General features: G+C 44.6%; 1 protein-coding gene across 1 annotated transcript in view; it reads right to left on the bottom strand.

Moving 5' to 3' along the window:
* The window catches only part of stox1 (storkhead box 1), a gene marked incomplete at its 3' end in the record, with an annotated part of 63,785 nt that extends 51,120 nt beyond the window's left edge, over nucleotides 1-12,665 (bottom strand). Inside the window, 1 exon segment of the mRNA XM_080740480.1 lies at nucleotides 12,080-12,665. Within this exon segment, the coding sequence (XP_080596606.1) occupies nucleotides 12,080-12,443 (364 nt within the window). The 5' untranslated portion in view covers nucleotides 12,444-12,665.
* Nucleotides 12,666-13,012: the final 347 nt, after the last annotated feature.

Here is a 13,012-nt window from a genome sequence, read left to right as displayed (position 1 = left end):
ACACACACACTCGAGTAATTGAGTAATTAGTATAGTAACTCCTGGTCAAATATTAGAAAAAGTTGCGCAGTCAAATCTATACTCGAATTAAAGTTCTGTAGTACTTGCTTTTGAAGAATATTTAAGTTAAGGGTTAGGGTTAGGGTTAGAGTGTAATTTTTTTTTTTTATGTGTGCGAGTACCAACATCGTACTGCATAGTATTGCATTGCTGTATTGCAATTTTGACATCCAAAAAAAAAAGATTGACATTTTCCACACATTTTCTAAACGGTGAAAATAGCAGATCTACAAGATCACAACACGTCACACATTTGTGACATGTTGTGAGCTTGTAGATCTGCTACATTTGACATAGGGCTTAAGTCGTCAATTCATAAGGTACTTTTCCCCTTCCTACAAATGTAGTGGAGTGAAAGTATCCAAAAAATACGAATACTCTGCCCGGACCGCTGGCGTAGTAACCTCGCCTACCAGGCTTTCTCCCGGGAGAGAGCCTGGTGTTCGTTCACAACAGAGCGTTTGGTTTCCGCCTAAAGCGCGGAAACCACTAGAAGCGGCGTCGCTTTGATTTGGTTCCCTCCGTTTGTTTCCCCAATCCCTTTTAAAATGCTGGAAATGCTACGTAGTCTTGCCAGTCGCTACGAGTTGGATTAAAAGATGCACATACCAAACGAATTTTTCGAAAGCAAAACTACGCCTCATCAAGGTTTTTATTAGGTCGGCCCTAAAAGTATGTCCTTGGGTGCAGGGGAATATTTTGGGTTAAAACTGAATCCGGTTGATAGTTCCGGCCAAAGCGTAGTCCGTCTAGGACTACAACATGACGTAAAGTGGTTTCCGCTCCCGACCGGATCAAACCCCGTAAAGTGAAGTGATCCCAGACTACTGGCGTAGTGGTCCGGGCACCATGGCTAAAGTAGCCTGACAGTTCCGTGTCCCGTTCAGGGACGAGCTGGGCCCCTGATTCAGCCCGGGAAAAGGAGTTGGTGAGGCCATAAATACTAACCGAGCGGTTACTGTGATTTTAGGTATCATCGTTTTTCTGGTATAAAGAGAGTCTAATGATGTTGTATGTAGACCATCCAGGAGAAGTCAAGGAAGCTACTGTAGGGACTAGTGGGCCGATATTCAGATGATAGACAAGCCAGTAGGGCCAATGTGATGGCTCTGTGGGCTGCTGCTACTCAGTGCTATAGAGAGAGATCCTTCTCTATAGTGCTGCTGCTAAAGATTGGCCATTTCAAATCATGAGAGACAAGCCAGTGGGCTTATAACATGAGTTATATTTACTTTGTGGGCCGGCCATTTTTTGTAATGGCCGGCCTGGACAGGCCTGGAATGGGCCGGCCGTTCGGGAGTTGTCCCGCTTTTCCCAATAGCCAGCCCGTTCCCGACGATCATTAAGTGCATGTCCATCTCCCTGTTTCCTGTCCATCTCCACTGTACACTATCATTTAACACCTGGTGTGCCTACACGTTCCCACACCTGTTAACCATTCCCCCCTGTTCCTGACGTGTCTCAGCTTCTTTTCCCATATCGCGCACTTGATCGAAACTGCCTGTTTTCTATGGACCGTAACTTACACACGGATCATCGCAGTTGTATTTTTTTTCTTCTCCGCGTGAAAAAAAAAAGACGTTGGTCGGCCATGAACGGGAACCCCCTCGCGCACAATGGACACACGCTGTGCGCACGGAGCCCCCGAAAATCTGGTCAATACAATGGGAAAAAGCCTTGGCAGAAACCTACATTAGTTATGGCAAAATTATGGCAATCAAGGTTAGGGCTGTCACAATTATGACATAATCGTCTAATTGCAATTATTAGACATAATTGCGATTATGCTTCATAATCGTCATAATCGTTTCCACGTTGAATAATGTTCATATATCTTTTTTTAAGTAAAAAAATCACACCCGTGTGAACTGAGCGGTGGTTTACCCCCCCCCCCCCCCCCCTGTGTGTGTGTGCGTGCGTGTGTGTGTGTGTGTGTGTGTGTGTGTGTGTGTGTGTGTGCCTGGTCTGGCCTGGCCTGAACAACAGCGCCCCTCCCTTAACATGTGTGGTCATAAAAGGTACTGCAGGCCTGAAATACAGACACACACGCACACACACACGCACGCATACACACACGGCCACGTATAGGAGACGGTGTAACCACCGCTCAAAAATTGTGGAAATAGCATATCTACAAGCTCAAAACGCGTCGCGATGCGACGTGTTGTGAGCTTGTAGATCGGCTATTTCCACAATCAATGTTCTTTCTTGAAGTATAAAGTTGTCAAATATGTCACTAATTTCTTTGTGTATTCAGGTTATGTGTCATATCTACCTGCCATGTGCAACTTCAAAGCCTAAAAGCCAAACAGAAATGTAATTGTCAACGACAAAAACACAATTAAATCGGTAATCGCAATTATTTGAGTGATAATTAATCGTCGTGTAAAATGTCATAATCGTTGACAGCCCTAGCAATCAAGGTGTTAAAAGGCAGAAGAGCCCCCCCAAAAATATAAAGTATTCAAAAATAAAGAAATACTCAAGTAAAGTAAAGATACAAAAATAAATACTCTTATAAGTACAGTGCTCAATGTTGTTTGTGTCGTGTGTCAACTTAACCCATTTAGGCCTAGAATTATTGAATGCTTTAACCAGTGAAAAATAGCAGATATACAAGCTCACAGCGCGGCACCGAGTGCCGCGCTGCAAGCTTGTAGATCTGCTATTTTTGGAAAAAAGTCGTGAAAATGTGCTTTGTTACTGAAGAGACGGCATTCATGTGGGCTGCTCTGGTCAGCCTGATAAAAAACAAAAAAAGACCCCAAACCCTCTGAAGTTTTAGTTAACCCGAGGGGGCTAGTTAGCAAAAGAGGTTATAACCTTCGACCTCTGCTGCTTAGTCAGCAACAGGGTGGGCCGCTGAAACCCCAGTAACTGCCCAGCGAGCGCCCGGGTGTCACGGCTAATAAGCCCACATCTGTGAGACTTATGACCATTAGCGCCGAGCTCTGAGACTCTGACAAAACAGCCGGGGGGGGGGGGGGGGGGAGAAACCTGCATGTGCACAGGAAATGATCTCAGGGGTAAATGAAGCATTCGGGGAATGCTTCCATCCACGGCTCCTATGATGGGTTAAATGAAACGTACCATTTCAAAAAGGAAACTTGGAACTGGAACGGTGTATAGCGGTCGGCGGTATGTTAGTTTGACCAAGAGTACACAGTAGTAGGCATACATCTTTTAAAAGGAAAAAAAGGGAAAAAAACTACCTGAGGGCAGAGACGTGCAGAGAATGTTAGAGAGGCAGGGGCTGACGTTTCTAAAAAAGGGCCTTTTGGTGAAAATATCGAAAATAGCAGACCTCCAAGCTCACAACGCGTCGCGACGCGTTGTGAGCTTGGAGGTCGGCTATTTTCGGTGCTTGATACCACACTGAACTAAGGATGATCAAGTCTACTGGAGATGTGGCGTAACACAGAGAGGGCAATTCTTTCAACATAAGATGATACATTCAAGTTCAGGAGAGTTTGGACAAGGCAATTCTCTGGAATGCTGCCTTCAGGTATGGCATGGAAAGAGGACGTTTGCATTTCCTTTCACCATATTAAAACTACATTCATGGTCTGGAGAGAGGGCACTTTTTACAGACGGATAAAAGGGCAGGGGCTCAAGCCACCTTTGATGTCTAAGTGTGCACGTGGCTGCCTGAGGGGAGTTTGCATATGGGAATCAGGAGGAGCTCCTCCAGCCAGAGGGATTGGTTCACATCCAAGGTCGACGCCTCCCGAGCCCTTCAAGGCAACGGGGGGCCGATGGCCGGTGGCAACAGGCAGGATACAGGACACCTCATTACACTGCTGGCTGACTCACTGGTGGAAAAAAGGCACTCCGATGTTTTACTGAAATAAAAGTATCAATACTGCAATGTAGAAATACTCTGTTAGGGTGCCCACACACCAAAATACCTATGAGAGTGGAATCCGCGTTCCGCCAATGCATTTCAATGGGGAGGGGGCGTTTTCTTGTCAGTGGAGGATATCTGCGAGCCGCGGCGACCTTGCGTTTATGCTGGTGCTCCGGTTTTTCCCTCTCTGTCCAATCGGGTGAGTCAAAGGCGGAATGGGGAGGGTTCTGGAAGTGACTGACAGGCGCGGCACTGGCTTTGGGACAGAATGCGCTCTCTGCGATTTTAATCAGCCACGCACCAAAAGAGTTTATCCACTGGCGACCATACTTTGGTGTGTGTGCACCCTTACAAGAAAAAGTCCGGAATACAACATTTACTTGAGTAAAAAGCACAAAGGTTTTGGTATCAAAATGTACTTAAAGTACCAAAAGTAAAAAGTACTCATTAGGCAGAATGTCCCATTTCAAGTTTTCAAATGTATAGAAATATTTTGAAAATAGCAGATCTACAAGCTCACGATGCGTCGCACCGCGACGCATCGTGAGCTTGTAGATCGGCTATTTTCAAATGGTCAAAATGAATATAAGTGGTTGGTTAATGTATATTTTGTGATAATAATCAAAATCTTCAAAGTAACTACCGGTAGTAACTAAAGTTTTCAAATATATGTAATGAAGTAAAAGTACAATATTAGGATCCCAGCTGTAGTGGAATAAAAGTATTGGAAACTGGAAATACTCAAGTACAAATATCTCAAATTTGTACTTAAGCAAATGTACTTAATTACTCTACACCGCTGACTCACTATAAATGTTTTAGCTGGTGAGCCGGGCTCAGCCGCCAGCAGAAACAATGCTAGTATAGATGCTGAATAATGCAGGGGCAGCTAACGGGCTTCACGAGAGAAGCCTCCGGTTTCAACAGAAGAGCAGGACAACAACGTGAGTGCTCCTCCCACCACATAACAGGTCTACGAAGGTTTGAATTAAACATGTTCACAACGCGTCATGTTGTGACACATTGTGAGCTCGTAGTAGTAAGAGGTTTGGTCTGGTGTGTAGAGGGTGGTGGTGGTGGTGTAGAGGCTGAGGGAGAACTAGTACAGAGCCCTGGAGAACCCCGGTCAAATAAGAATACGGGGTTTAAGTGGTTATGGCCTATTTCACGACAAATAGTGAAAAAAGCAGATTTGTTGAAATGTTGATATGCACAGAATAGACACCAGGGTGAAAGTGGTTAATTACACTTATTACAGTATAACAATGATACAAACAAGCCTTTTTAAAAGGGACTACACCATGAATTTCACATGAATCTTTTTTTTTTCTTTTTTTTTCTCTTCCAGCCCAAAAAAACTCAATTCATTAACTCTAAGCCTTGCCTTTCATTTCAGTGATTTTCTGAATGGGCGTGTCTGAATGGTACTCTTTTGAAATCTGGCCCCTTTCCATGTCACAGGGAGCATGGAAAGGGCCTAGAGAAGGGGGCGGTACTTTTTGGGAGGCTATATTCTATTGAGACTATATATATATGAGGTGGAACCATGAGGTAAAGTGGTGCCAAAATTGGAACGATACAGAGATTACGATTGACTCTACATGGTTCTCTAATATTCTCTGAATCGCTCCAATTTTAGCCGACAGACAGCGCCCCGTTGCCAACAAAGGACATTTGTTATTGCATCTGAAACGACTTGGAATTAGACCGACAGAACATGACATTTCAATATTCTAGAGGTTTTTAGGCTAAAACCTGTATAAAACTGTATTATGGACCAATATCTATTTAAAAAAAAAACATATATTTTGAAAAGCATGGTGTGGCCCCTTTAAAAATGATGTTTCAAGGAGGAAATGAGTGAGAGGAGATGAAGTTGTTTAGGACTGTGGGAGAAAAGAAGAAGAAAAAAAAAAGAGTTCAGAGATGTTCCAGTGACTTGGGAGCCGAGAGGTCAAGCCCGGTACCAGCGGGGCCCATTCCCATAAGGATAACAACGGAGCCTGTTCATGCTAACTCCTCACCCTGCTCTGTTTACCTCCATCTAACCTCCTCCTACCACCACCACAATCCCCGGTCTTCCTCCGTCAACCCCCACCTCCCACCAGCCTCCTCCCCCTCAGGGGTGTCGCATCAAATTCTGGGCCCTGGGTAACCATTGAAAAATAGCAGATATACAAGCTCACAGCGCGCGCTGCGAGCTTGTAGATCTGCTATTTTTTGAAAAATCGTGAAAATTTGTGCAAGTCTTTGAATGTTTTCATTTCAGCCTTTATTTAGGTCTCGGTAACGGACTGAGGGCTGGACCGTCTTTTTCAGCAGTGCAGAGATTACAACAATAGTCTACTACACAATAAAACAACAATATGCTAAAACAGAAGAATACATAACTAGAATAAATGGTATAGGGGGGGGAAATAAAGGAAAAAATATATATAACGATCTAAGGAATATTTCAAATCCTTCTAAGGCTTTTAGAAAAACCTATGTTTCTATGTCAGTGGTGCTCAAACCTTGAACCGTGAAGGACCCCCAAAATTATATGTATTTGGCCACGGACCCCATCTCAAAATATTTAGTTCCAGGGACCCCACCAGAAGCAAAACTTGAGTTACAAATGTTCGCTTAAAAAATACATATATTCAAAGATTTGCCCACATTTTCACGACTTTTCAAAAATAGCAGCTCTACAAGCTCGCAGCGCGGCACCGAGTGCCGCGCTGCGAGCTTGTAGAGCTGCGAGCTTGTAGAGCTGCTATTTTTCAATAGCTAAAGTGTATAAAATAATTAAGGCCCCTCCACCTTGGGCCCTAGTAACTCAGTCCCACTCCCCCCCCTGTGACGCCCCTGCTCCTCGGTATATTTCCCTGTCTCTAAATGGGGCCCAGCGGTGGCCCGCGGAGCACTCCGTCTCCTCTCACCCCATTAGCGCTGATAACCAGGGCATGCGGAATGACGCAACGTCACCTCTTCGACTCCGTTTTCACCATCTCTCTTTGTCTTTTGTTAATAACACACACAGTTGAAGTCACTAAACCCACGCCTGCTGGAGTTGATCACAACTCCTGGCGCCTTTTCTTATAGTAAAAATAAATGATTATCATTTTGACCCTAGTGTCCAAATTCGGGGAATGTCCAAATAAACTGTCGGTGAAAATGGCTCATCTTCAAGCTGTGAGCTGGTAGATCAAACGTTCTCAGCTAAAGAGATCTGGCGTATTCGGTCCATGAAAGTGGTTTAAGTGGTAATGTCACCTTCCAAATCGTTTTCCAAGTCGAAGGCTGCTGAAAAATGCCCTTGTTTTAAATTCACAATGTGCCACAAGTCGTAACATTTCCAATTTCCAGACGACGTATTACTTATATATGGGGACAAAGTCAAGGCCGTTTTGTCCCTGTGTGTGAGATCCAGTAGGTGGAAGGAAGTGTCCTCTATAGCCCTTTAACTGGCCACGAAATGGGGGGACATTAAACGTGACGGCCTGGGCAGTGCAAGCCGGTGGAGGCAGTGATTCACGGCTGACGGAGAAGGGCCGTAAACCAAGCTGACAACCTGCCGGGACTCATCTCCATACAAATGGACATGCTGTGGGGTGAGACCACCAGTTTGTTATGGTTGAGGAGGTGACCTGTCTCCACAGATGCATTTCACCTTGCGCGATTCTGTGTGCACGATTCCAGCCAGGCCTGCAACGTCAAGCGGTTTCCTTCTGCACGAGCAGAACATAAGGTTGCTGTCTGGCAGAAACTTCTTATCACCATATTTTATGGTTTTTTTTTCCCCCGTCGTTGTCAGGCGGACACCTTGTATGTCCAAAACCGTTTGTTTTGTATCTATCATTTTAAAAACAATCTAAACTACTGCACTGTGTGCTTGTAGATCTGCTATTTTCACTAGCTTTGTGAGACGGTCTTGTATGATGAAGCAGGGCTTTACTTAACGTAAAAAACGTACAAATGTGAAACTTGGAGATACAAGGTTTCTGCCCGACAGTGACGATATGCATGTTCACATGTAGGACATTTGCTCCAAACCCAGAGTTAAAACCAAAAAAAAAAAAAAAACACTTCTTACAATGGAAGAGTTGGACATGTGTGCATCAGAGCACCATATACTCAGTTGATCAGAGTCCCACAGGGGTCCATCTTTGGCCCCTTCATTTATTCCGCTGGCTTCTACAGCAAAACTCTTTACTATGTGTTAGTCCTAGAATAGGCAACAACAGGTTAAAGGTTAAATTAAATTGACAATGAGGATTTAAGGAGTGTAGGGTTGCAGTAAGGCTGGGCGATTATGACTTCATGAATTCACTTATAAGTTACTTCAAACTCGATTATGATAAATGAACGATAAAAGTAGTGAAAATAGCCAATCTCCAAGCTCACAGTGAGCTTGTAGATCACCACCATTGTATAATGAAGTATAACACAGAGTTGAGTTGATCAATCAGAAATGATCAATTCGGTCGGTTAGAAAGGATGTAGGTTATTGGTTCTAAATATGGGTTTCGATATATTTTCTGTTAATTGGCCAGGCTGTGGCTGAGGTAGAGACACAGCGGGACAACGTGTCAGTCACCCCCTCCCCTCCCCTCCCCTCCCTGTGTGGTCTCTCCTCCTCACCCTAAACATTCCTCTTCAATCTATTGGGGGGGGTTCTCGCACCCAGACGACGGCAACGCCAAACAATAGGCAGACAGACGCGTAAAAAACCAAGACACAAAAGAGGTTGGAACCGAGACAACAAGTCTCTCTATGACTGTCAATAATAATGACGATAATAATAATTGCAACAATCTGTCAATAAAAGCTGTCACAGCCTCGGCAGTGGTTTTGCTTTTGTCGTCTCAACATCTGGTTTGGGAGATCCTCGGAGTGTGTGTGTGCATGCGCGTGTCGTGTGTGTACTTCTGGAGGGATGCCGCCAAATGCCCCCACAAAATACGTAAGAATTGTTCATTAGACATTGACTTGACTTGTGGGGAGAATTCTCCTGGTCCTGACAATAAAAATATAAATGTTTTAGGGTCGGGGTTGGTGATATATCTGATTCATACTTGGGTGTCGCACACCAGAAATAGTCCTGCAGTAACAATGCCTCGCAGTGCAAAAACGGCAAAAACAGCATAAAATTGCCGTTCTGAATTGTTGATGTCCTCAAAAGTATAGTAATACAAACGTGTGTGTGTGTGTGTGTGTGTGTGTGTGTGTGTGTGTGTGTGTGTGTGTGTGTGCATGCATGTGCTAGCCTATTAATGCAGCACTTCAACATCACAGTATATAGCGCTGTTACATCATATGGTTCCAGAATTTCATCATGCACTTATAATGCAACTGGAAGGAAACTGGGTGTTTCCGGTGGAAAAGCCAAGGTAATATTTCCAATGTCTCCTCACATACACACACACACACACACAAACACAAAGGGGCCAATTTCCCTTACGTTAAGTTGTTTTGTTTATTCCCGCAGAACACCAAAACAACATGTGAACGGCCTGTCGTACCACCAGGTTCTTAGGAATACTGTCATCATGGTGGGCTCTGAAACGCAGGCTGTTATTTACTAGCGGCAAGCAGGTAGTTCTCACACATTTACAACCCATGAGATCATGCTATAGGAAGGTATATAAAAAAGGTCTCCAATGACTGCTTCTAAGCTGCATCCAAATACGAACACCACGAGAGAGAACGACAGAGAGGGAGACACAGACCGACACAGACAGAGAGAGAGAGAGAGAGAGAGAGAGAGAGAGAGAGAGAGAGCGAGAGAGAAAAGAAAGAAAGAGAGAGAGAGGGAGGGAAACAGACAGTCAGACAGAGAAAAATAGAGAGACAGACAGATAGGGCAGTCACAATTATTACATAATCGTCTAATCACGATTATTTGACATAATCGCGATTATTTGTCATAATTGTCATAATCGTTTTCATGTTGAAATATTTTCATATATTTAAAAAAAAAGGTTAAAAATAGTGGAAATAGCAGATCTACAAGCTCACAACGCGTCGCATCGCGACGCGTTGTGAGCTTGTAGATCGGCTCTTTCCACTATCAATGTTCTTTTATAAGTCAGTAATTTCTTTGTATATTTAGGTTATGCGTCATATCTACCATGTGCAACTTCAAAGCCTAAATGCCAAAAAAGAAATGTAATTTTCAACGACAAAAACACAAATAAATTGTTAATCGCAATTATTTGAGTGACAATTAATCGCCATCATGTAAAATGTCATAATCGTGACAGCCCTACAGACAGACAGAAAGAGTCAGAGAGAGAAAGAGGGGGGACAGGGACAGAGGCTACAAAGCATGGGTTTGTAAACAAGTTTTAACAGAATCACGTGTCAGCGCATTAAGACAGACTGGACATCCATTCCATTCCAGACAACTATCTCTTTAGACAGCCTTGCTTGGTGCCCTGAGCTGGCCGGGCTGCTCTCTCTCTCTCTTTCCACTTTAAAAGGACAAGTGGACTTCTCATGACATGGACAGAATGACAGATGGCTTTACGGCTCAACTAATTTTAAGGTGCATGTGTAATGGAATGCCTGTGCACTGCTCATTAGGGCCCAGTGCAATAAAATGCAGGAGCTGGCCAGTTGAGAGGACTTTAGAGTGTGTGTGTGTGTGTGTGTGTGTGTGTGTGTGTGTGTGTGTGTGTGTGTGTGTGTGTGTGTGTGTGTGTGTGTGTGTGTGTGTGTGTTGGGATCAGGGGAGTTTTCTCAGACAGACAAAAGATGTTATTTTTGTGTCTCTTTTGTGGCGCTTCACCCACTTTTGGACAAAGAATATTTGCACAGAGACAAGAAGACAAGCTTGTGTGTGTGTGGTGGACGGAAAAGCCAACGTTGGACTCTCAAATCCAGAACATCCTGTTAGGATTAGGAACATCTATTAACAACCAATGATAAAAGGTAGAATCATAACATAAGAAGTGAGCATTGCCAATTACCCCAGAGAGGATGGTTTAACTCCTGTCCTCCTGTGTCTTTGATGTTTTTTTTCCTCCAGGGTTTATTGGTCTACCACACTTTCTCAGAGACAGACACAGTAAACCCAAGCTCCTCTACACACTGCACTTTCAAGGGAAACATGCGGCATATAATGAACACGACTATGTGTGTGTGTGTGTGTGTGTGTGTGTGTGTGTGTGTGTGTGTGTGTGTGTGTGTGTGTGTGTGTGTGTGTAAATACATATTAGATAGATCGATCGATAGCAGGGCTTGACATTAACTATTTGAGGAACTTGTCTTTTGGACAAGTATATTTCCCATTGACTTGTCCGGGCACAAAAGACACTTGTCCAGATGAAAATGTCACATTTCACAGACTCACAGTCATTTAATTTCTTTCTTGAATGCATGCATAGGAGTCAGTCATTGAAAAAGATTGAATAACAAAAGGACTGTAATGACGCCCCTTAATGCTCCCTCCACCCTCCACTCAATAGTATGGGCAGTCCATAGTCAGTCCATAGTCTGCATACAGCATAAAGCTGCCAGGAGCATCACAGAAAAAGCGAAACCAAGTGCCACTTGTACATTTTTAACAAACTTGTCCGGGAAGGATTCATTACTTGTCCTGGACAACAGAACAAGCCTTAATGTCATGCCTTGCCCTGGATAGAGTGTGTGTGTGTGTGTGTGTGTGTGTGTGTGTGTGTGTGTGTGTGTGTGTGTGTGTGTGTGTGTGTGTGTGTGTGTGTGTGTGTGCATATTAGACCAGTGGTTCTCACACTTTGAAATGTGAAGGTCTCCCCTTAACTTTGACAGTGTACAAATGGAACCAAGTGGATTTGGTTCCATTTGTACACTGTCAAAGTTACAGACTTCTAAGGGTACATTTAGACCTCCATAAAGGAAAATAGAGAGTCCCTGAAATGCACTTTGAGAACCACTGTATTAGGCAGACCAGTGGTTCTCAAACTTGAAACTTGGAAGGTTTCCCATTAATTTTGACAGTGTACAAATGGAACCAAATGGACCCGTTAGGGTCCATTTGGTTCCATTTGTACACTGTCAAAGTTACAGACTTCTAAAGGGTCAATTTGGACCTCCATAAAGGAAAATAGAGAATCCCTTAAATCCACTTCTTTGAGAACCACTGTATTAGGCAGAGACAGACAAGACAAACACTGTGTACAAAACGCATTGAAACGCACTGAAACGCACCCACTGCCTTGATGACATATCCGCGGGGCGAGCGCAGCGCGCGGCGCATCCACGCCTCCCGCAGCACCTCCAGGTGGTTGGCGTTGCCGTGCACGAACAGCACCAGGTTGTCCATCCAGCCCTGGAAGTGCACCTCGGCCACGGCCCGCACCAGCCGCTTGTTCCAGAAGCTGCGCAGGTTCTGCGCCCTGAAGTCCGCGAAGACGTCGTGTCCAGACACGGCCGCCGCCGTGGCGTCCGCCGTGTCCCTGTTGGCGTTGACACCTCCGAGTCCACCGCCACCGGAGCTCTCCTCCTCGTCTCGGCCGAAGACGAGCGCCAGAGACGCGGCGGAGAGCTGAACGAGCCGCTGCTGTTGAGACATGCCTGCCTGGAGCTGCTGCTGCTGCTATCTCTGTTTTTTTTTATGACTTCTTCAATAAAAACCTGTCATACTAGTAGTAGTAGCAACGCCGCCCCGCAAAAAATGCATTAAAATGAAACGAATGAAAACAAACACGCGATTTTTTTTTCTTTTAGAACGAGCGCTTTGTGAAAGTCCCAGAGAAAAGGTGATATTCCATTCGCTCGCCGCTGCTGCTGCTGCTGCTGCCGTACATTCCAGCAGCCAGTCCAGTGAGTGAAGCACACAGGAGCTCAGAGAGAGGAGGACGGAACGACTAGTAGTTGCTCTCGGCTTCCAAGGTAACAGTGACGACGGCGAGGTTACGCTGACATTCGGCGACCTGTCGAATTGGGTGACGCCAGAGGGCGCTGTTTAGCGATCAGTGATGGGAAAAAGTACTCAGGTAAGGTATCAATTCAATACTGCAATATAGAATTACTCTGTTCGGGCTCGGTCACACCAAACTACATAATATATAATATCACAATTTTCTTCTACTCGGTCCAAGTCTCCTAGGAGAGCTGTGGGAAGTTCAGAATCCATTGTCT

The sequence above is a fragment of the Nannobrachium achirus genome, assembly GCF_963921795.1.
Source record: "Nannobrachium achirus genome assembly, chromosome: 13".
NCBI classification, from domain to species: Eukaryota; Metazoa; Chordata; class Actinopteri; order Myctophiformes; family Myctophidae; genus Nannobrachium; species Nannobrachium achirus.
This window is presented reverse-complemented; position numbering and strand designations above follow the sequence as displayed.